At 38.5% G+C, this 25,343-nt stretch overlaps 1 protein-coding gene across 7 annotated transcripts in view; it reads left to right on the top strand.

Annotated features, from left to right (window-relative positions):
* Positions 1-25,343, top strand: part of SLMAP (sarcolemma associated protein) — a 160,493-nt gene that overhangs the window by 73,246 nt on the left and 61,904 nt on the right. For all 7 annotated transcript variants that reach the window (XM_072598844.1, XM_072598841.1, XM_072598845.1 and 4 more), the window contains exons 4-10: positions 2,230-2,266; positions 10,177-10,239; positions 14,329-14,424; positions 14,738-14,809; positions 15,402-15,542; positions 18,237-18,374; positions 23,621-23,789. In XM_072598844.1, coding sequence (XP_072454945.1) covers positions 2,230-2,266; positions 10,177-10,239; positions 14,329-14,424; positions 14,738-14,809; positions 15,402-15,542; positions 18,237-18,374; positions 23,621-23,789 — 716 coding nt within the window. The remainder of the gene's footprint in view (positions 1-2,229; positions 2,267-10,176; positions 10,240-14,328; positions 14,425-14,737; positions 14,810-15,401; positions 15,543-18,236; positions 18,375-23,620; positions 23,790-25,343) is intronic.

Genomic DNA, 25,343 nt, shown 5'->3' with positions numbered 1-25,343 from the left:
TTGGGGTCCTATAGGTTCTGTAATGTTCTGACTTTATTTAACAGAATCACTTAATAAAATAAAGTTTAGTCATGTTTCAGCAAATTAATGCTATCTGGGATGCCTTTGGCTTCTTTCTTGGTCTTCCTTTTCCCTTCATTATACTTTCTCATATTAGGCAAGTAAATATGCTTTGGGGCTCATTTCCTCACTTTTGAAATGGGGGCTAAATACTTGCACTAGCTTCTGATTATGCACGATAATTTCTAATCAGTTCTATGAATATTAAAATTCAAGAATTTCAAGTTAAGTGGTGACTATGCTAATGCTTTTCAATGTTTACTCTATGATTAGTTTAATCCATTATAGTTCTAAAAACATTCCTTCTTTCCCCATGCATTTAGTATTCTGGGTATTTCAGTGCCCAGGAAAAAGTAGAGCTGAACAGGTAGAGAACCACGTTTTATGGCCGTCATGTCCAGAGCAGCAGGGATGATGATTTGTGTATGAGTGATGTTAGGAGGAAGAACAATTAGTAAGGCAAAGAAGGAAGAGAAAAAGATGCCAAGAAATAGAAAGGGAGAGAAATGAGAAGGCCTTGGAGCAAATGTTGAGACATTAGTGTGTTTGTGCTATTTTGCGTTTTCATTAGGACGATTGAATTAAATTTAAATGGGAAACACAAGATGGGGGGGCCTTTTAGGTATGGTAGTGCTGTGCTCAAGCATATTTATTCACATGCCTCCTATTCATACTTAAAAAAAAAGCTTCCACCATACTGGCCTACCTTTAAATTACACATTACCAAAGCCCTTTCCCATCTGTTATTTGATTTGATTTTCACAAGAGCCCTTGAAGTAGATGAAATAGAGATTCTCCTCATCCCATTTTATAGACTGGAGATTTAGGTAGTTAACTTGTTTAAGTTCACACAGGTGTTGAGGCTTAAAGGTAGGATTATACCTTGGTATAATTGTACTTACTGTGTTCTGAAGTGGAACAAAAGATGTGCTTAGAATTTACAGTAAGATGCAGGGTGAGTCTTAAGCAGGATTGGGCATTATTGGCTTAGGAACAGGAGTTGGGCTCACTATATTCCAAATGAAATGCATCTTCTGTCCCTTGAAACCTTCTGACATTATTCCTTCCATTCAAAGACGCTCCATTCTTCCAGTCATTTTTGACTCCTTTCTGTCATCATTCGTTTCCTGTGCCCAGTTGGTCAAAATAGATTGGATTTCCATAGTACCTCTTCCCTGAATTGTTGCAGTCTTTGCCTCTATCCTCGGATCACTATCAGAGTAACCTATTCCATGACTCCTCAGAACTCTATTGTCTTCATTGCTATCAAGTAAAAGCCAGTTCCTTTCACACCAACCACTTTGGACACTGAGGCACCTTCTGTGGTATTGCTCATCCTTTTCTCTGTGCCCAGAATACCTTCCTCTTGAGAGCCTGACCCACAAAAGGCCCGTTTGGCAGCTTGTGGGATTTGGAAATCCAAGCTTGCCTGAGCTTGATGATCCTGCCTTAGACCACACGGCTGTGACCCCTGGGTGGCCGACATCTACAATCTTATCAGGCAGTTAGCAGGTGATTAATGTTGTCGGTCCCACCTTTTGGAAAAGTGGGAGTTTACAGTTTTAAGTTAAATGGCAGGAATTGGCAGGAGGCTGGCTGTTTGATAACCTCGTTTTCTCTGTTGTTCACATGATCATACAGACTTCAAGTTTACATCCCTGTTGCTAGTAAGCTCTTAAAATTTTAAGAACTTATTGTATGGTTATGTGCAGTTTAAAAGAACTTTGACACACATAACTCCAAAGGAAGGCTATTATAATCTAGGAAGGGTTTGTATTTTAACAGTTGTTTATTTTGCTAGAGGATAATTGTAGGGAATCCTTTCAATAGAAGACCTTCTAGTAAATTAAAAATGCAATTTGGTTTGTGAAAATTAAATTGATCTGATCCTGAAAAGTTATCTTGCTTACTGTGGAAAGCTAGGTATATACCTGTTTCAATTTGGACTTTGTGGGAATTTTGCATATTTACTAAGCTTTTAAAAATATTTCAGCATTTCTTTTACCTGATCAGTACAAATTGTTCTTTTATTTTCTTCAGCAGTAAATATAAAAGTCAAAGGTTGAAACTTGTGAGTTATATATTTGCAGGACTCATTCTGGGCTTTTTGAACCACTTGCTTGCAAAGATTGTTAGATTTAAATGCTCTTTTTTTTGGCTTATTTTCAGTGTCATCCATGCTCCATTACCAAGTCCCGTTGACAAAGTAAGTTATTTCTACTGTTTGTGTTTCTTCCACATTGAGAAAGCTGTCTTTGTATTGGGAAATTTTTATTAGTAATGAAAAAAAAACCTTAGAGCTCAGTCACCTTTTGTTAAAAAGTGTACAGAATAAAACATTTATTATAATTTGCAAATCTGCAAAAGAAATTTTGGAGGGGAAACAGAGCTGTTAATACTGAATATTGGTGCCTGTTCTAGTGAGGAGTGGAAAGTGAATCACTCTCCTTTTCCCTCCTCCCCCCAATTAAAAAAAAAATCATTCAGAAGAATCAGGATCATAGACTTAGCACTGCATGGGACCTTGTGATTAAGTTGTGCAGATCAACCCCTTCATTTTACAGATGAGAAAACTGAGGTCCTGGAGGTTGGTGACTTGTCCAGAGCCACACAGGTGGTAAAAGATGGGTGGCAAAACATCACAAAATAAAACTAACCTGAAAAAAATCAAAAGTTTTAGATAAATGGGTATAACATCATCTCAGTTGAAAATATAGGTTTAAAAAATCACTTTATTTTCCAGAGAATTTGGAAATCATAAAGAATTATTTAACAGTCCTAGGAGAGGTCCAGATATATTAACATCATGATTTCTGACATTTCATACCTTTTAAAAAATAGAATTTTAAACAATATAACTCATGAAATAGTCAAACTTTGCTGAGAATATTCCCCAAAAGTGACAGTACACAAATAGATTTTGTGAGACTCAGATAAGAAAGAGCCCAAATTCAATAATTCTCTATGCATTATAATTAAACTGTGACATTATAATGATGCAGCCAATTGCCTCAAGCCTTCAAAAGAGGCAGAAATGACTTAAATTCATCAGATTCACAGTGGAGTTTGTGTAGAATACAAAGGGATGATGAAGGGAGAAATTGGAAGCCAACACGTAAATAATTGAGTATCATGAGACATGGAGTCAGAGGACATACCTAGAAAGACTGCGTTTTTAAATCAAGAGAGGAATTGGAGAAGCCTGTAGACTGGCAAGTTTTTGCCGGCAGATAACGAGTGCTTTTTCAGTTTATGTCCCTCAGTCCTGCAGCCACAACAGCCAAGTATTAATTCAGTTCACACTTTGAAAATCAAGATAAAGAAGTTGTTAACAAGATAGGAGAATCTCAGAGCTTTGGCCACAGAGCTGTGCTTTTCAGAAGGCACTTCAAGAAAGTAATGTGGGTGAAGACACTCAGGTGGAAGGCCTCAGCAATAATGGCATGTCCAAGTAAATTTCTGTTTTTGATAGCAGAGAAGTCCTAAGTTAAGAAAGTCTGTAAAGGGAAAGAAAATTGCATAGTTGTGAATATAGGAGACAGGATCATTTATATATAGTAGCTTTTAAGTTTGGCTAAATAACAGAATACATCCTTCATGTATTATTGAAGAAAAGATGAAAACCTAACCTTTGTAATTCTAAATGTAAACACTAGATTTTTCATTAATATTTGAGAAAATTTCAGCAGAAATATGAAAATGGAATCTAACAGGTTATTTGTAGGCAATATCTTTAATGTAGAAAGTTTTTGCACTTTTAAAAATGCAAAGGTTCCTTCCAATTTAGCATTCATCTGCCAGATGATACAGAGTTAGAATGTGCTATCAGCTCAGGTTAAATTGATAGTCCAGACAGTGAGAAAAACTGAAATAACATATTGTACCAAAATGTTCTATTCAACATGAGATTTTGTCAGTTTAGAATACAGATTGCCTAATAATTCTATAATAATAATCATAAAGGATAATTTCAGTCTTTCAGAAATATTGAAAACAAATAAGAGTAGAACATTTTAACACCAAAATATGCTAGATCAAAAAAGTTTAAAAATTTAACTATCATGTGTAATTGGTACATGTAAAGAAGTTAATGAAGAAAATAGAGTATAATTTTCATGAAATACAGAAAAATCAGATGTAGTATTAAGTATATTTATGTATCATAATGACATAAATCAGTCATAAAAATTGTAATTGTGAATAAAAGTTGTAGGCCCAAGTGACAGCTAAAATCATTATTAAACAACTATAAAGGAATTTTTTTTCAAACTGGATTATGTCTGTGATAATGACTATCAAAATCTATGGGATGCAGCCAAAGTAGTACTTTAATTTTGAATGTTGACTTTTGTCAACATATTTTTTTCTTTTGATCCACACCTGTGATTTCATTGATGTGTAGAAACTCCTTCTTCTGAAACAGATCAGACTTCATCTATATTTTATAGTCTTAAAGTCGTGACTGAAGGCATTGATTGCTTAGTGGTCACAGCGCCTACAGAGAGTTGGAGACAGGACTCATCCCCAGGAATCCAACTTCAAGTCCATCCTTCCTTCCACATTGTGAAGCAGCCAGTGAGAAATAGAGAAAAGGAATGGAGTCTGAACTTGAGAGAGCTACAGGGGAAGAAGCTACAACTGAGTATCTGACATGTTCCCTTGCCCCTACTCACGAAGTTAGGGTAGCAGCTAGTCTTTAAGCACAGGTCTCTGCCTCCTGATCCAGAGTTCATTGATTGTGACCCGGTGTAACAGCACGGAAATGACCATATACAGGAGGACCTGCTGTACATATTCTTAGATCTGCTTTTCTGAAAGGAAAGCAACTTTTGAGGGAACAACAATCACTTTAATCTACATATATACTAGCAGAGAAAATACAAGCAGAGAAATAAAGACCAACTGTCTGACCATAAGCAATACGTACGTCACTGATCCAGCTGTCTGACCATGACGTGCATACAGTTACCAGAGAAAGAAGCACCAACATCTGGGTTTTCAAAGCAGGGGGCTCCTTAGCGGCTGCCCGGAGGCTCATCCGGCCAAACAAATACTTCCACTGAGTTAACCCCAAAGTAAAACCTCACCTCAGAGTATTTATACACTTTTCAGAGCTGGAGGGCAGGACCTTCTGACCCAGTGCCTTAATAGAAATTAACAGAAGGTATTCAGGCCTATTAATGGGCTGGGAAGATCTTTAAGTCTTCCTCCCCCCCCCCCTCCCCCGCCATTATCCTTACATTAACTTTAATGTAGAGAAGACTACCTGGGAAAACAGGAAATCAGTTGACCCGATAAATCAAAGAGTCCAACAAAATTACTGAATTATGCCTTGCAAGAAGACTGCAAACCCAAATCACCACCATTTGGGAATGTAGAAGAAATCTGTGATTGATTATGGAAATGTAAAACACTATAGTTGACAAAACTAGAAATGAACGGATGATAAAATTTGAACAATTTCAGAAGAAATCAGATCAACCTACAGGGAGCTTTCCAGAAAAAAGGTAGCAGGCTCAAGTGTGTCCACAGGCAAATTTGACCCAACTATTAAAGAAGAATTAAGTTTTGTACTTCTTAGACCATTTTAAAACACAGGAAAAAAATGACTGTTTTTTTTACGAGGCAAATATGGTTTTGACTCCAATATGGAAAAAAGACAAAGCTGAAAATATAAACTAGGAGCGGATATGAATGAATTTTAACATAAAAATAATGAATAAAATACAAGAACTTAGAATATAGTAGGAAGTCCAAAATTTCAACCACAATGTGTAAATTAACGAAAAAAGTATTGTGCTTACTATGTACAAATGGTAGTACAGGGACCCTCCTTATGCTCTCTTGGGGCAGAATAAAACTTAAAAGGAAGTGGTGACTGCAGAGAGGAGCTTTTTGTTTACAAAGCCCAGAGCAATGAGGTCAGCACACCCTTTTCTGTAGGGAGGAGTGAATGTTTGCAGTAATGGAAAAGGGCCCTGGAGTTGGATTCAGGCAGATTTGGGTTCAAATTCCAACTTAAGTATTTTCTAGTTGTGTGACTGGGCAAACCACTTAACTTTTCTCTGCCTTAGTTTCCTCATTTGATCCTTTGTTGGCAGGTCAGGTGGTGAGAACAGGGGGAGGAGGAAGGAGGTGCTTAACACAATGCTGCCTGGCACGAACTAGGTGCTTAATAAATGTTGATTGACTGATGGAGAGGGTAAACTCTCACTTGGGAAATGACATCATTTATAGCGGTCATGTTGGGATGGTTTAATACTCTATGGTCATCTCATGCAAGGAAAACCTTTGATAAAAGAGAACATTCATTTTATTTATTTTTTTTATTTCTTAGAAACATTAAATCTCTAGCAATGGAAAAAGTAGAGTGGTTCAGCAGAAAAAAAAATCACTGTATTTAAAGTCAAATAATCTGGGTTCATATCTAGGATCTGCTATGTGATCTTGGACAGTTTACCCTCTCTGGACATCTCTGGACATTCCTCATTAGTTTAATAAAAGAATTTGACTAAATGATCCAGCTCCAAGACAATTATCCTGTTTTCTTGAATGAAGTATTGAATGAAAAAGCTTTTATTAAGGCCTTGCTAGGTACCAGGCATTATAGTAAGGGATAGAAATACAAAGGCGAGACATTCTTTGACCTCCAGATACTCACATTCTGGGGAGTAGGGGAATGATGGAGGCGCTATTCTGTAGGGAAGAATGTTTTAATGTAGGAAGTTATGAAAGTGACCAGTGAAATCCCAGGACAGTACACTGACATGCCCCTTCCAGAATCAGTAGTAGAATTGATTTGGTCATTGTTCCCATGATGAGGTGGTTGAGGGTGGGTACAGGATAGTAAGAAGTAGAGAAGGCACATTAGGTTGGGGTAGTTACCCAGCAGCCTGAAGGAAGGTGGCTTTGATGACACATGATACGTGGATTGGGCTGTGTTGCTTGCTCTTTGCTGTGTGTAAACACACTGCGGTCCCAGGGCAAGAGCTCCAGAACTGAGGGCTGAGCTCCTTTTGGCTGTTGTCTCTGTCTGGTTGGTGAGGTTGGGCAATGGCTGGGCTGATGGGCAGAACAAGCCTTCCTTAATAGTTAAAAGGCATGTCTTTGATACCATGAGCTGACAGTAAATGCAGAAGAGAAAAAATCAGTCATCCCGTTAAAAACAGATAGAAAAGAGATTTGGAAGAGAGAAATGGAACATGCATGGGCTGAACTACAGGGCCAGAAGGAGCCAGCACCATCAGACTTCAACAATAACTCTCATATGAGCAGGAATGTTGGTCTGGGATAAGCCAGAATGAAGTAGCTCACTGACTTGGAATGGAGGCGCCTCTGAGAAGAACCCAGTAATAAGTGTGTATGGATGGGGTGTGTGTGTATGCAGTTGAAAGATCAATCCTAACTTTGGAGAAAGCAGATTTGGATGAATGAGGTCAGAAGTGAGATGGTTCAGAAGAGTGTGACAGGAGAGGAAATGGAGACGTGGAGGAGAGATAGCTTTCTTAAGTAGTTTAGCTGAAAAGGGGAGGAAAGATTTGGATGATAGTTCTAGAGGATAGTTGAGTCAAATGAAGGTTTTTGCAGGCAGCAGGTTAGGAGCCAGTAGTATAGTGATGATGGTGAGAACACTTTGTTACAGAATTTGGAAGGGGATGGGACCAGGGGTGTGTTTTTGGAAAGGGCTGCCGTGAGGCGGTTGTTTAAGTGATTATGAAGTGAGAAAGAGGAGAGATAGATGAGATCTTCTGCTGAGAGGATGGGAGCCTCTCTTCTGCTGAGAGGATAGGGTGAAATGAAAGAGAAGAGAGTGTAAAGATGACAGTAGGGGAGAGGTATATGAAGTGTGGAAAATGTTTGGAGTAGCTATTCCCGTGAGTGTGAATGAGAATCAGTTAGAATGGTATAAAAAGATTACCTTGCTGCAGTGAGGGCCCAGTTAAGGTTATATAACATAAGCTTGTAATAATCAAACCTCCATGGTTCAGTAGCACATTAATAGAAGTGAAGGAGACAAATGGGAAAAGTAATTATGAGTTTGAGTGTCCATAGGACAAGGGGTCAGGAAGTCCAGAATAGATGCTGGTGTTGAGTTGAAGTAGTTCACTAAGGGATCAAGACAAGATTGCAAGTAGAGTGTGGATAGTATACAGGTGTTGGCTTTGGAAAGAACTAATAGGTGGAGGAAATGTGGTCATGGTAAAAATGAATAGGGATGGGGAAAGGCTCAGGGAAAGATGCAGTGACAGAATGCTTTAACTACATTCAGCAATCTAAATATTTTTTTAAAAAAGTCCAAAACAACTGGAAGGAAAAGCTTTTTTTTGCCAAATGAAAAATATTGGAAATTGTATTGCATTTGGTTATATTTAGTAGATGACTTTTGTACAACAAAAAACAGTCCTCCAAAAGTAAAAGGAAATGTGAAAGTCTGATAAATGCTTATCTTTGAGACTCTTAATCTTCAATGGGCAAAGGATGTGAACATTTTTTGGAGGAAGAAGTGTGAATCATGGGGAATGATGGGCAGCTTCCCTAATTTTAGAGAAACACATATTAAAACCATCTCCAAATGCCACCATTTTGGTGGATTGGTCAAGGAAGCACATAAAAATTTTCCACATTGGCTGGAAAACACATCCTAAGACATGGTTGTTGGAACTATAGATTGGTTCAGTCACAAAGTTGATAATACTATTGGATCTAATTATTACCTCACTAAGAACTTTATACTCAAAATGTCAAGAAAAGGACCAGTCTGTACACAGTACTTATAGCTGCCTTTGTTGTAACAGGGGGGAAGAACTCACAACTGGAAATGACTTGCATTTCTGAATATAGTAGCAGTTGGACAAATTGTGTTATATTAACGGAATGTTATGTTTCTGTAAAAATGATAAATGTTAAGCATGCTAGTAAATGTGGGAATGACCTTTATAAAATGGAACTACATTAGTTTAGCAAACTCTGAACAGGAAATACATTGGCTGTGTATGTATATTTGCTCTTTAAATATTTTTTCCCCCAAGTGGAACTTTAGATCTGTTTGAAAAGGTGAGAGAGCAAGTGCTTATTTTTTGTTGTTAATTCCTTTGGTTTTGCTTTGTTAAATGTTAAGATTCATGTAAGGTTTTATTCTTTATTGTATATCTTCTATTTGACTTAATGGTTATTAAGTTGATAAAGTTATTTATGTGTAGAATCAGAGTGCTTATTTTATGCCTACTATACTTTATAATAAAAAGTACACATTCTAATTCTGAAATTTTCTTTGTCTGTTTGTTGTGCTATGCTTGTATGTATATGCTGTACATATAAGTGCTTATTGCATGTTTTATAAACCATCTCACTGAAATATTTCAGTTGAGAGTCATAGAAATGGGACAAGTTCTGAGGTACTTGGAGAAGAACTGTTACTTCTCAAAGACTGGGAGATCGTTTTTAATCCGCTGCTGCACAGCATTGACTTTCCAATGAAATGTATTTAAATGTGACAATATTTCTGGACTTTTTTTTATCTTGATGAAAACAGACTAGAAAGTGTTTTATTTTTGCTTAGAATCTGTCCTTTATTAACTTGTACAAATCATTCTTTCATGGTTAATATTTAAGACAACCAATATTATGGATACTGCTTTGTTTGATAAATGGTATGGTGTGGGGATACATAGGCTTAAAAAAAATCAAGGTCTTTCCGCTTTTTTGTTTATTTTTATGTATAGGAAAGTAAGTTTTGGTCTGTTCCTTCAGATAGCTCATCGCCAACATCAACCATACAAAGAATTCTTCCTGGTGTAACTAATAACATTTGGACCTTAGCATAATAACTTTGTATTTCCAGTATTTTTTAAAATTAAAACTATGTAGGATTGATTCTGATTGTAGCAGACTTCTATATCTGGGGCATCGCATAGTTCAATTTAAGAAGTATTTATATTACCCTGTGTTTGTAATATGATGACCAAAAAATTAGTCCCCGCCCTCAGGAAGCTTCTGTTTTATTGAGGGTTATAACATGTACATGGATAAGTAAGTATTTCCTTGAATTTTATGGACCTAAAGGCTCTATAAAGTATCTTCAACAAATTTTGATGGTATATCTCCTCTTGTGTGTAGGTTGCTGCTAACACTCCAAGTATGTACTCTCAGGAACTGTTCCAACTTTCACAGTATCTACAGGTAAAAATTGATTTTTGAGCATTTGGGAGTGTAGAACCTAGAAATATAATGCCTTAAGTCACTTAACTAATGTAGGATGGGGAAAACCTGGCACATTGGCACAATTGTGACACAGACTTATGTCCCTAAGAGGCCATGTGTGGGAAAGTTGAAAAAGACTTGTGGGAAAGACAAATTGGGGAAGACACTGCTAGCGAGGGGATCAAGCAAGACCTACTACAGAAGGTAGATTTGAGCCGAATCTTGAAGGAAACCAGGGAAGCTAAATAGTAAAGGAGAGGGGCCAGCATTCAAGGTGTCTGGGCAGCGGTGCAGAGGCTCATATTCAAAGAGGCCCTCTCCAGTTAGAGCCACACTTTCACAGATGCGGGACTCCCATGTAGGCCTCCCTGGATTAGTTATAAGTCATTACTGATGACTATTGAGATAATCTGGTGAGTGAGCCAGTCACAAATCTGTCCAGCTTTCTGTACTTTGTGTTGCCACCTCCCGCCCACAGTGATTCTAGAACCATGGTCACATGAGGTACCAAAGTACTGAAGAAGTATGGTGTGGTGGTTAGTGCTCACCTTGAAGGTTCACACCCAGTGGTCCTCTGAAGGGTGTGGTTATGGGCTAACCTCTTCAAACCTCAGTTTCCTTATCTGTCATATGGGCATGAGAATGCCTCTTAAATTTGAAGTGCTTGCCCACCATCCCAGGTTACACCAGTGTTCTGTGAACTGTCTCTTCAAAGGACAGAAAGGTAGTTGTGGCCTTCCTCTTTTTCTTAAACTCATGATCCTGGTGATCCCCTCCCTTTGTAAGTGCTTGCCAGGCATCCCTTTCATAACAGTTTTCTGGTTTTGGCAGGACTCAGGTTCTCGCTCGGCAGCCTGTAGATGGAATCCCCCCTTTGTCTGCACCTGGTGTGTGCCTCTCTCGGCCGTTTCCATGAGCAGTCTGTCAGTTGCTTGGAGACTTAGGCCGATTGAAGGCAGTGAGCTCCCTGTTAACTAGTTTTCGTTCTCTCTTCCCAGTCTGAAGATTGTTTCCTTTAGTGCGTTCGGCAGAAGCACGATAACACTTGGTTATCATTTTCTTCCCGTTCTTGTTCATCTTCCTCCTCCTTATCCCTTTCTCACAAGAGGCATATGATCTCTTTGCTCTTCCCCTGTGACCTTAATTTAGCCCATTAGTTTTTCTTAATGACTGACCTAGACCTGGAAGTCCTGTTTGCTGCTGTTTCAAGTGCTCTCTCCACCTGTCCTCCTGCTTTACCTTCATCGGCTTTTCCACAGTCTCACCTTTCCTTTCATTATTTTTGAACTTCATTCTTCTTTTCCTCTGTTGCTAGTTCGTGTTAGTTGTCATTACCAGACTGAGCGTTTTTTGAACTTAGTTTTGGGCCTCGTCTTGTGAGTGTATCAAAACTTGAGGTTTGGAAGATCTTGGGCCACTATGACTGAGTCACTTCACATTTTGGGACCTCAGGCTACCAATTAGCAAGTTTTTATTAAGTCCCACCTATGTGTGAGGGCAGAGAGGCATTTAGAGTGTATTAGATAGGGAGTTGGGTTACAGGCCTCCTTGTGTTGCTTTTTAGCTGTGGGATTGGGCTTTTCACTTGTCTCTCAGTGCCCCAGGTCCCTCTTAATACTGGTTTTGCAAAAATAGCGTCAAGCATTCTGCTGGATGTTGAGGATACAGGGCAAAAGTGAAAAAGTCCTGCCCTCAGGAAGCTCATGTTTTACCAAGGGGAACATATATATGTACGTAGAAAATACACACAAAATCTGGGTTAGTACAGGAGCAGTGGGGGAGAGGGAGGGATCAGGAAAGGCCTCATATAGGAATGATACAAGCTCTTTTTTTTAACATTGATTTTAGAAAATTTTGAATTCACAATTCTCTCCCTTCAGCCCTTCCCTCACCCATTGGGAAGGCATACAAGATGATACCCATTATACATGTGAAGTTATGCCAAAGATATTTCCATCCCGCCAAAAAGCAAGAAAACTAAAGTGGAAAAAAAGATACTTCAATCTGTGCTCAAAATAGCATCAGTTCTCTGGAGGTGGATAGCATTTTTCATCATGGGTCATTTGGAATTGCCTTAGATCATTATCTTGATTAGAGTAGCTAAGTCTTTCACAGTTGATCATCCTTACAATATTGCCGTTACAGTGTTCTCCTGGTTCTGCTTACTTTACTTTGCATCAGTTCATGTAAGACTCTCCATTTGGTTTTGGTTTTTTTGAAACTCTCCTGTTCATCATTTCTTAGAGCACAATAGTATTCTGTGACAGTCATATACCACAGCTTGTTCATCCATTCCCTAGTGTTTGGGTATCCCCTCAGTTTCCAATTCTTTGACACCTCAAAAAGAAACAAACTTAGTTTTGAAGGAAACTAGGGATCCTAAGAAGTAGAAGGGAGGCTTTCCAGGCCTCAGGATCAGCCAGTGCAGAGACCACTTGATATAATGTATTTATCACATTATAGATGTATCTATATAGAGTTATAGATTGTAAGGCTTGGTGAGACTGAATATTTTGGATCTGCTTTTTATCAAGATAAATTTAATAGAATCTATCAATAGTAGACATTTTAGGTTAATACTAGAATAGTATTACCTGCCTTGGAATTGGAAATATTTTCTTGAAGTAGTGGATTTTAGTTGAGATGTAATTTGTGTTTTGGGTGCTTCAGCTGAATTAAGTACATTCTACCATCTAGTGGAATATTAAAAAAAAACTTCAGACATCTAGAAAAAACCCTTTTAGCAATTTTATGCATACTGTTTTGAGGTAAATGACCTGTTTGTGAGAATAAGATGCCCTTTTACGCTAGTTCTGATTTGGCATGGATTTCATTTTTGCTGTTCAGTTCTTTCAGTTGTATCTGATTCTTCATGACCCCATTTGGGATTTTCTTGCAAAGATACTGGAATGATTTTTCATTTCCTTCATCAGCTCATTTTATAGTTGAGGAAACTGAGGCAAATAGGATTAAGTGACTTGCCCAGCTAGTAAGTATCAGAGGACAAATTTGAACTCAGTTCCTCCTGACTCTGGTTCCAGCCCTCTGTCCACTGTACCACCTAGCTGCCCAACTCATTTAGAGTTCTTCATTTCCTTGTTTATAGTTGGATTAAAAATAGAAGATCTCTCTTAACTAGTAGTGGTTATCAGCATTTCCCAAATATCATTCATCCAAAATGTAGAATGCAAAAAAATCTGCATTTCTAGATTTTTCTTTCTTTAGTACATCTGACTTTTTGTTGATGATGTTTCCATTAATATGCAAAAATATTTTTGTAATGGAAACAAATGCAGTAGGAGTTGAAGGCATCCTTCAGTCCTTAAGGATCTCTTCTATGTGTCCATCATCAGCTTGGCTGTGGACTGAAGGGCACCCTTCCAGTCGCCCTTGGATGGTAGGCAATATCACAGCTGCCTTACATCCCGCTCCCCTGTATTTTGGGCAGTGTGATCTCAGTAGCCTCTCATATCTCTGGGCAGGCATTGAGCCAGAATACCCTCTTCACAGGTGCCAGTTGTGCCATTTTTGCTGCAGACGCTCAAAAGAGGCACAGTTGTTTTTAGGCCAGATTCCTGATATTCTTAATTCCCATTTTTATTGAATGAAATTAGGTAAGTTCTCAGCATTTTAAGGATCTTAAATTAGCATGTAAACCGTTTAAAAACTATATGCTTTTAATTGGAGTCCTTTTGAAGCAGTACTCTTGGATTTAAATTGTATTTCTAACACATAGGATTGCATTCATTAACAAATTTTGCTCAGTATTTCACAGACTTTGTCAGTTATAAATAAATAATTGTTCACAATAGTATGTTTTTTGTAAGAGTGGATTTCAAACTGGATGTACTTTAATCTCACTAAAGACAGACTTAAAAGAGTCAAGATGATGAAACAACCAGAACTTACTTCACAAGTTTAAGCACATTGTAAAATGTTAGAAGATAAGGTATAAAATAGCATTTTCCTATGTTTGGGAAATAAAATTTTTCGAACTATCAAATTCTGGGTTTTTCTTTGAAAAATATTCAGAAATTGGTTTTTTGTAATTTTTTTCTTCAATGTTAGGAAGCCTTACATCGGGAGCAGATGTTGGAACAGAAGCTGGCCACTCTTCAGCGGCTACTGGCCATCACACAAGAGGCCTCTGATACTAGTTGGCAGGTGTGTGCAAGGTTTGCCCTTCCTAACTACAGCCTCTTCCTACGTAGTCAGCCAAAGTCTATGAAGTTATAAAAGGTTTCATAATCCCCAAATTAGTGTTCTCATTTGGACAAAAGCATTTTATTAATTAAGATTAGTTAAGATTGTAATTACAGATCTATACTTGGCAATGGAAGGGTGCATGCATGCACATACGTGAATGTGTGTTCACGTGTGTGATTTTTTTTTTCATAAAAATCTAGTTTCCGAAAAGAGCAGTGCTTATTAGCCCTGGTGAAGTATTTTTATGCTTTTTAAACCTTTTCTTTTACAGGCTTTAATAGATGAAGATAGACTGTTATCGCGGTTAGAAGTGATGGGAAACCAGTTACAAGTATGTTCTAAAGTAGGTACATTGACTCATTTATATAGCACAGTCATACATGGAGAAATCCAGGGGTTTCTCCTTCTGTCTCCATTCCCTCATGTACATCTTGTGGCTTGTAGAGGAAGTGATCTTTGCCAGAGTGACCCTGTTTTCAAGTTTGACCACAAGTCTTGAGTCTGGGTTAGGTTCTTGGATTTTGAGTTTATTTTTTTTTTTTTTGTCAACCACCTGAATTCATCCCTAGAGGCACAAACTGCAGGCCAAGACTTCAAGTGTCCCTTTGGTTGTGAGGCCCAGAGGAAATGCCTGACTAAAGAACCCCTCAAACAGACTTACACGAGGCTGTATATTTTGTAATTTTGGGGGGGAGGGAGGCTGCTTGATGGTGTTTGTGCTCATGGCATCTGTACCCTAATCAATTACTCATGTTAGAAGTGGCAGGGGTTTTTTTTTTGTTTTTTGGGTTTTTTTAATTTTTGAGTTCTATGAGAGCAGGGACTGGTCTTTGGCCTTTCTTTGTATCCCCAGCATACAGAGTGCCTAGAAAGTCGTAGGTGCTTAACAAATGCTTATGGATTGACTGGCTTTTGTAATAATTTTTCATTCTTAGAATCAGACAGAAGATAGTTTAAGGAAGGAACTTGTAGCATTGCAGGAAGATAAACACAACTATGAGACGACAGCCAAAGAGTCCCTGAGGCGGGTCCTTCAGGAGAAAATCGAAGTGGTCCGAAAACTCTCAGAAGTTGAGGTACGTACAGTTCTTCATTTGTTTCTTTTTATTGAGGTTAGTGCGTTGTGTCACCAGCCAGGAAAACTCAGTCATTGGCTTATGATGTAGAAACTACTCACCGTACCAGCTTCTTCTACACTTTGTATGATCTCATGCTTCTGGGGGGGCTTAACTTTGGACAGTGTGCTTTCCTTAAAATTCTTCTGGTAGATGCTAAAACTGAGACCCAACAGATCTGGTTTTTATTACGCTGCTTTGTAATGGGAAAAAACAAGTTTGAATGATATTCACCTGTTCTGTCACCATGCTTGACAGTCTGAATATGTAAATGGGCTTATGATCCATCAGAGGGTGATGAAGCTGCTGGAAGGTTAATCTGAAGGCTGTTGATAGATTGGAGCTCCCAGACAGGCCTTGTTCATTGATAGTGACCTCGTTTGCAGTGGTGCTTTTCTTTCTTTCACCTGATGGTAGTTGTACCGGCATGTAGGTAGGAAGACTAGAGTTCTCTAACTTTTGACTCATGAGATTCAAGAAGAAATCAAACAGGGTTGAGGCTTTTTTCCCTACCACATCAGGAACATGAAAACCTTGTACTCTAGTGGTATCGAGCATAGTACTATACCTGTGTTATGTGTTTAGCAAATGTTTATTGAAGTGCTGGGGGACCTGAGTTATCTTCATTCCAGTATAAACTAGATAATAAGAGCCTAAAAGAGAAGTGGAGTGCTGGTCTTCTCTGGTTGCCAAAGCTGAAGTATTCATTACTAAGTGTCATCCTAGTGAGGATGAGTATCCTTGTATTTAGCTAGGTTTGGCATCTTAAAACCACCTTATTCAGTGACCACCATGGCACTCAGTCTTATTAGCATGGGGAGAGCTGCCAGGGCTGACCCAACCCTTCAGACACCCAGTGTCGCTTCCATACCATGCTGAGCCATTGAAGCATCTTGTGTGGATGATTGTGGTAGGACTATGAGCCATGGCGTAATGTTGTCCCTCAAGAATTAAAAGTAAGTGCTCCCAAGGGGTCACTGACACAAAATGAAGACTGAACTGAAACACTTAACAAGTAAGAGATTTTAAAGAAGAATTAGATCTGGTGGCACAAGGACAACACCAGGATCAAGAAATGGCTTAGTCATGTGGGGAGACCGAGCGATCTGGCTAGTGGCATATAGCCACTGTGTTGTCCTGTTTCATTGTAGTGTTCATGGATCAGGGAGTCACCTCTTATAGGCAGCCATGGGTCACATAGAAAGGGCTTTGTGAAGGCTCATGTGATAGAGAAATGCTATTGTTTTTGTAATTATGGATGGTGGTATGATCCGTATCCTTGGAGAGAATGTTCCCCCCTGATCAGACCAAGGGTTCTTCACCTTCAGTTCACCAACAGATTTCAGGGACTCCAGGAATTTGGATGAGGACAAAATGACCTCTTTATTTTCACTCACCTCTAACTGAAGTTGAGCATTTTCTTCAATCATTTAAAACATTATTTTGAAAGGGGGTCCATAGGCTTCATCAGACTGACTGCCAAAGGGAGGCCATCACACGAAAATGGTGAAGAAAACATTGCATTAGTGTTTCTGAATGCTAGTTGTTAATTTTGTGGTTATGGGGGCACTTAACAGTCACTATCTCGTGTAGCAGATGACATGAGAGGCAAACCCTCTGCTGGGGAAGTTGGAGTAGATAACACCTAGTTTTATTATAAGCAAAGCCAAAAACAACAAAAAGCAACCCTCAAAACCCAACCCAACAATTTCGCTTGCTTATCATTTCATGTGTTTTTAAAAAGTGACCTTAAAATGTCTTCTGTGATTAAATTCAAACCTGTTAGGCTATTGGAGAAGCTTGGGGGTACTGTGGATAGGCCTGGAGTTAGGAAGAACCACGACTAAATATGGCCTTAGATAGTTAATAGCTCTGTGACCCTGGGCAGATCACTTAACCTGGGTTGCTTCAGTTTCCTCATCTGTAAAATGAGCTAGAGAAGGATGGGAAACCATTCCAGTATATTTGCCAAGAAAACCCCAAATGGAGACGCAAAGAGTTGGACATGACCAAAATGACTCAATAACAACAACATCAAAGCTCTTTTCAAAATACAGAGTATGAAGGCAACAACCTCTTCCCTTAGCTATTTTTCATCTGATTCAGAATTAGAAACCCTCCTAAGAACATGTATTAACTAAATTTAAATCGAGAACATTTAATTCAGTCTCCAAATAAGAGTCCTTTATGGCATTTGCTGATTTATAACAAACACAGAATAAAATTAGGTTTTATTTCTTATTTGTGATGCTTTGAGAAAAGGATAGACTTGTAAATTTAATTTTATTTCTCAGACTTTTGAAGCTCATTTTATATTTACCTTGACATATTTCATTCTCATCTGATTTGAAAGCAACAGCCAATGATTATGTTGAAGAATTAAAATAAGCAAAAATCTAGATTTATGCATAACAGAAATTAGAAAAATTGAATTCCTTTAAATTTTCCTAGTAAATGGAAAATCATTGCAATTTCTTCTGGGTATTATATAAAATGAACTTGTGTATGCCATATTTTGGCATTTATTAATTGTCCCCCCTACCCCTTTTCCCCCTTTCCAATGAAAGCACTGGGAATATAATCAAATATTTTACTTCTCTTTTTGTAAATTGAAATTGGAATTAATTTTATTCTAAATGTGTGACTTAATTTCAGCGAAGTCTGAGTAATACTGAAGATGAATGTACCCACCTGAAAGAAATGAATGAAAGGACTCAGGAAGAATTAAGAGAATTGGCCAATAAATATAATGGAGCAGTTAATGAGATAAAAGATCTCTCTGATAAACTAAAGGTAAGTGTTCAGCTCTCTTGAGGTGTGCTTCTTTGTCCCTCAGGGCCTAACAGCAGACAATGGTCTCGGTTGAATAGAGATAGCTAAAATGAGGCGTAGTTGATATCCTAGAGAGTTACTTATGCCCGTGATTTTTAAAGAAGGATATTCTTTTTTAAAAAATTTATTTATTTTCGACATTCATTTCCACAAGATTTTGAGTTCCAAATTTTCTCCCATCTCTCCGCTCCCCCTCACCCCAAGACACCAGGCATTCTGACTACCCCTTCCCCCAATCTGCCCTCCCTTCTATTATACCCCTCCCTTCCCTTATTCCCTATCTCCTCTATTTTCCTATAGGGAAGATAGATTTCTATACCCCATTGCCTGTGTATCTTATTTCTCAATTGCATGTAAAAACAATTTTTAACATTCATTTTTAAAACTTTGAGTTCCAACTTCTCTCCCTCCCTCCCCACTCATCCACACTGAGAAGGCAAGCAATTCAATATATTCAATATACATGTGTAGCTATTCAAAAGACTTCCATAAAAATCATGTTGTGAAAGACCAGCTATATTTCCCTCCATCTTATCCTGTCCCCCATTTATTCTATTCTCTTTTGACCTTGTCCCTTACCAAAAGTGTTTACTTCTAATTACTTCCTCTTCCCATTTGCCCTCCCTTCCATCATCCTCCCTACCCCACTTATCCACTTCTCTCCTACTTTCCTGTAGTATAAGATTTTCATACCAAATGAGTGCATATGTTATTCTCTCCTTAAACCAAATGTGATGGGAGTAAGTTACACTTTTTCCCTTTCATCTCCCCCCTTTTCCCCTCCATTGAAAAAGCTTTTTCTTGTCTTTTATGAGAGATAATTTGCCCCATTCCATTTCTCCCTTTTTCCTCCCAATATATTCCTCTTACCCCTTAATTTTATTTTTTTAGTTATAATCCCTTCCTATTCAACTCACCCTGTGCCCCCTGTCTATACGTATATAATCCCTCCAACTACCCAAATACTGAGAAAAATCTCAAGAGTTGCAAATATTATCTTTCCATGTAGGAATGTAAACAGCTCAGATTTAGAAAGTCCTTTATGATTTCTCTTTGCTGTTTACCTTTTCATGCTTCTCTTCATTCTTGTGTTTGAAAGTCAAATTTTCTCTTCAATTCTGCTCTTCTCATCACGAATGCTTGAAAGTCCTCTGTATCATTGAATGATCATTTTTTTCCCCTGAAGTATTATACTTGGTTTTGCTGGGTAGGTGATTCTTGGTTTTAATCCCAGTTCCTTTGACTTCTGGAATATCCTATTCCAAGCCCTCCAGTCCCTTAATATAGAAGGTGCTAGATCTTGTGTTGTCCTGATTGTATTTTCACAATACTCAAATTATTTCTTTCTAGCTGCTTGCAATATTTTCTCCTTGACCTGGGAACTGTGGAATTTGGCCACAATATTCCTAGGAGTTTTCCTTTTGGGATCTCTTTCAGGAGGTGATCAGTGGATTCTTTCATTATTTATTTTACCCTCTGGTTCTAGAATTTCAGGGCAATTTTCCTTGATAATTTCATGAAAGATGATGTCTAGGCTCTCTTTTTGATCATGGCTTTCAGGTAGTTCCATAATTTTTAAATTGTCTCTCCTGGATTTATTTTCCAGGTCAGTTTTTTCCAGTGAGATATTTCACATTGTTTGCTATTTTTTCATTTCTTTGGTTTTGTTTCGTAATTTCTTGGTTTTTCATAAAGTCATTAGCTTTCATCTGCTCCATTCTAATCTTTAAGGAATTATTTTCTTCAGTGAGCTTTTGGATCTCCTTTTCCATCTGGCCAATTCTGCTTTTTAGGGCATTCTTCTCCTCATTGGCTTTTTGGATCTCTTTTGCCATTTGGGTTAGTCTATTTTTAAGGTGTTATTTTCCTCAGTATTTTTGGGGTCCCCTTTAGCAAGCAGTGGACTCGTTTTTCATGGTTTTCTTGCATCACTCATTTCTCTTTCCAATTTTTGCTCTACTTCTCTTACTTGATTTTCAAAATCCTTTTTGAGCTCTTCCATTCATATTTTTCTTGGAGGCTTTGGAGGGAGGAACTTTGACTTTGTTGTCTTCTGTTTGCATGTTTTGATCTTCCTTGTCACCAAAGTAAGATTCTATAATCTGATTCTTTTTCAGGTTTTTGCTCATTTCCCCAGCCATTTACTTGACTTCTGAGCTCTTTGTCAAGATAGTTTTCTGCTTCCAGTGAGGGGGGAGGTGTACTGTTAGCTGCTCGATCTCCCTACAATCTGTGGGCCTAGAGCTCCAAGAACAGTGGCTGCAGCTACCCCTGCTGCTGCTCTGGCTGCTGCAGGTTCCTCTGCTCCCTTCCCTCTCAGCAGCCCTAGGGCTGGGGCTGGACCACTCCTCTCTCCTGCACTGGTCCCACATGCTTTTCCCACTGACCTTCCAATTTATCCTCAGCATTTTGGGGTCATGACATCTGGAAACCACCACAGGTGTACGAGATTCAGTCTCCCGAAGGCCTGTTCAGGTTCTGTCTGTACTGGCATGGTCCAGGCTGGACTCTGTGTTCCCACCACTTCCTGGTGACCTTCCAGGCTGTCTTGGGCTGGAGATTTGCTTCACTCTGTCATCCTGTTGGTTCTGCAGCTCCAAAATTTGTTTATAGATATTTGGCTGGGCTTGGGGGCATCGCTGTAGAAAGTGTATGCTATTACTCCACCGTTTTGGCTCCACCGCCCCATGCTTGTGATTTCTGCCTTCCATATCACAGATCCCTGAAAGTTGGAGAGAGTGAATAAGATTTTATAATAGTGATAGAGGAAATCATGTAGATAGAGAAAAATCCTGTGAAAAAGTTATTTAAAATTTCTAGTGTGAACAGGTGGATTTCCGAAACCTGGACTCTTGGGAAGTGATGCAAAATAAAGCAAGTAGAACCAAGTGAACATTGTACACAGTAAGAGCAATATTGTACAGTGATCACCTATGAATGACTTAGCTGTTCTCAACAATACTCAGCAATTGTCTAAAACAGTTCCAACGGACAGAGGATGGAAAGTGTCATCCACATTCAGAGAAAGAATCGATGGAGTCTGGTTGCAGATTGAAGCATACTGTTTTCGACTAATTTTTTTGTGTTTTTTTTCTTTCAGTCTGTGTTTAATATGTCTAATATGGAAATATGTTTTACATGAGAAAACCTATACCAGATTGTTTACCATCTTTGGGATAGGGGAGGTAAGGGAGGGAGGGAGAAAATTTGGAAATTAAAATTTTTTAAATGAATGTTCAAATTTGTCTTTGACATGTAATTGGAAAAAAATACTATTAAAAAAATAAAATCTCTAGTGTTTATGACTCTAGGATTCAGTATCACCACTGTTCACATTACTTTCCTATCTTCTCTTTAGCTAGAGCCTCTCCCTTTAGTTTCTTCATTTCCATTTGCCAGCAAAGCATCTGACTCTTCCCTCCCTGAGTGGTCAGGATGTTCTGAGGACCCTAGGCAATCTCTGAGCCTTAGTCTAGCTTTTGTGTGACTGTGTTTTTAAGAAGGATGACAGTTTTTGACAGGTCCCTGCTTATAACTCAAGCTTAGCATGTCTAGAAAGAAACTTATTTTCCTTCCAGGTCACCTAAGCCTTGCCTCCCCCTCAACTTTCCTTTTGTCTGTTGCTCCATTAATCAGGCTTAAAACTTGGGAGCCATCTTTGGTGTTTCTTTTCCCTTTTTACCACATTAAAAAAAAAAAAGAATGTTTTTATATTTTTCAATTACATGTAAAAACCATTTTTAACATTTTTTAAAAATAATTTTTAAGTTCTTGATTCCCTTTTCCCCTTGCTACCCACTTTCTTGAGAAGGCAGGCAATTTGAGACAGGTTATACATGTGCAGTTGTGCAAAACATTTTCATATTACCACGTTGCAAAAGAGAATACAGACTAAAAAAAATAGCCCAAGAAAAATAAGGTAAAAAAAGGAAGCTTCAGTCCGCATTCCAGATTCATCAGTTTTTCTCTAGAAGTGGATAGCATTTTTCCTTATAAGTCCTTTGGAATTGTCTTGGATCATTGTAATGCTAACAATATTGCTGTTATTGTGTGCAGTATTCTTCTGGTTCTGCTTACTTCACTTCATATCAATTCATAGAAGTCTTCCATGGTTTTTCTGAAATATCCTCATCATTTCTTTGAATACAATAGTATATTTGCCACATTTAATCAGTTGCCAAATCTTTTTTAATTTACTGCCACAATATTTTCTGCCTTTTTTCCATTCTCTTCACTTTTTAGTGAAGAGTTCTCTCCCTTCCCCTTGCCTCTTCCTAATTGGTCTTCCCCCTCTAGTCTTTTACCCAGTTTCTCCTTCAGTTACTGCTACAATAAGCCACTTGCCCTATAGGCTCACCCTCCCTTGCCAGCCTGATTTCACCCTGTTTGACTCTCTGGGCAGATTCTGCTGTCTTCTCCTCCCTTTTGCAACCTGGCCCACAGGAAATTGTATTGGACCTTGTTAGGACCCAGGTCCAAATCCTGTGTCTTAGATTAGCTGCTTGACCCTAGACAGGTTGTGACCTTTATGAGGCTTTCTCTTGTCTGATGGGGCTCAGGTGACATTACTATGTGAAGCACTTTCCTTCCCTACTCTCCAACTTGCCTTGCCGAGGTGATCCTTACTCTTCAAATTTAGAACATATTTTTGTCCAGCTCCCCTTTGACTTGGTCATATTCTTCTGCCTTCTCTCATACTCGTCTGTCCACCATGAAGTTCTAAATTCCTAGTCGTCAGGGATTGTTACAGCCAAACTCTGTACTACCAGGCATTAATTATGGGAACTTAACAAATTATAAATAAATGTCCATTGACATGAAATGTTAATAAATAAAATATATGTGAATGCTCATTAACTAGTGGGTATTTAATAAATGTTTGAACTGAGCAAACAGAAAATTAGGTCTTTTACCTAATGATATAGCAAGATACTTAAGGCAGGGAAACTTTTAAGAAGTAATACATAAGGAAATGGCCCTGAAAGAGGATAGGCTCCAAGGAATCTATTGTTGGAGAAGCTTGGGCCCAATTCTCCCACATGCATCCCAGCATACCTGTCCTGCTCTGGCTGATGCAAGGTGGGCTTCGCTCTTGGCCGTTGGCAGCAGTGTCTGGACTTTCATGGTTAGAAGCTTGAGGAAGTTATACAGTTATTTTAAATGTTTCCAGGTTGATTCTTTTTTATCATTTTTTTTAAAAAAAATAGGCAGCTGAAGGAAGACAAGAAGAAATCCAGCAAAAGGGACAAGCTGAAAAGAAGGAACTGCAACATAAAATTGATGAAATGGAAGAGAAAGAGCAGGAGCTTCAAGCCAAAATTGAGGCCTTGCAGGCTGACAATGACTTCACCAACGAACGGCTCGCGGCTCTTCAGGGTAAGCTGGCCAAGGGACCAGGCAGCCGGGCTGCCTTCGCTTTCTCCTTGGAATTTAGTTTGTGGTTTGGTTAGAAACCTTCAAGCACAAACTTTTAGAAAGCTCAGATGTGGAAGAACATGGGGCCTTGATGTCCTGTTTAAAGCTTGACTTTGTCACTCAACTTTTTGCCCTGCTTATTTCAAAATATTTTCTTTTCAAAGGAAATAACTGGTTTATTGGAGAGCCCTAGTTTAAAATGAAAAGTTTTTTAAAAACCGCAACAAAAAACCCCAGAAAAACCTCGAAGCTACCGCCAGAGGGCATCACTGCGTAAGCTTTGAAATATCTCAAAGAGAATGTGTGTATCCGAGTTAGTGCCCTGGAGTGCTTTTTGCTTGAGAGACTGCTCTGGGTGGGTGTTTTATGGTTGCAGCGGATTCCTGTGACACCTTCGCGTGCTTTTTGGTTTTTTGTGTTCAAAGCAATGTTGTTTGGTTTTTTTTAAACAAGTGCGTGACAAAAATCAAGGACATTTTGTAGAAGTTTAGTTTGTGAGCAGTAAAGCAGCACAGAGCAGTGCGAGGTCATTTGTGGCCATGAAGATCAGTTTAAAAAACAGATATATATTATCTCTGATCAGGAAATTATACTGTTTCTTAATCCTAGAGATACAAGTTGATGACCTCTTACCTAAAATTAATGAGAGCACAGAAAAAAGTAGGTAAAAAGATTAAATATTTTTCTTTATAAACTTTTCTCCCTCCTTTTTAGCTAGAAAATGAAACCAGACTTTTGAAGTGTTTAAAATGTTTGGAATGAAAGACAGCTAGTCTCTTTATCAGTGATCAGATTCTGGCTTTACAAGCTGGTTGATTCCAGCCTTTAAAACCACACATTCTTTTAGTTTGTGATGATTAGAGCTGAGTGCTCTGGTTTGTTTTTAGATGTAGGTATTGCTTGTTGCATAGCAGCTCAGCACATTTTCTTTTAAAAGGAATAGACAAGTTAAGGAAAAAAATTTCCTGAATCTTACTAAATTTGTTTTGTAATTAATTTTTATTTTTCTGTTTAATTCAAATATTTGTACATTAGTTTGCTCTGCCATGTTTTGTTTATAGTAGCTATAGTGACTTTTCCCTTTCTCCCGGAAAAAGTGTCAACAGTTTTCCCTGCCCTTGCCATTTATTGATTGAGGCATAAGTAGATGGGGTGAGTGAGTCATTAGTAAATTTTGAAAAGCTACACTTTGTTCTTGGGCCTGTGACTCTCCTCTCTGAGAAGCCAGTCAGACCTCTTCAGGCCTGCAGGGTCAAAAATCATTGCTGCAGTGTAGTCTGGATGTTGGCCCTCCCCCTCCACCCCCCAGTCAGATGGCTGACTTCTGCATGCCATCTAGATTCCATTTCCCTTTTTTTTTTTAATTTTTGGAGGGGGGAAGGCAGGGCAATTGAGGTTGCACAGCTAATAAGTGTCAACTGTCTGAGGCCAAATTTGAACTCAGGTCCTCCTTATTCCAGGGCCAGTGCTCTATTCACTGAGCCACCTAACTGCCTCCATTTCCTTTTTTTGTTT

This window comes from Notamacropus eugenii, chromosome 3 (genome assembly GCF_028372415.1).
Source record: "Notamacropus eugenii isolate mMacEug1 chromosome 3, mMacEug1.pri_v2, whole genome shotgun sequence".
NCBI classification, from domain to species: Eukaryota; Metazoa; Chordata; class Mammalia; order Diprotodontia; family Macropodidae; genus Notamacropus; species Notamacropus eugenii.
This window is presented reverse-complemented; position numbering and strand designations above follow the sequence as displayed.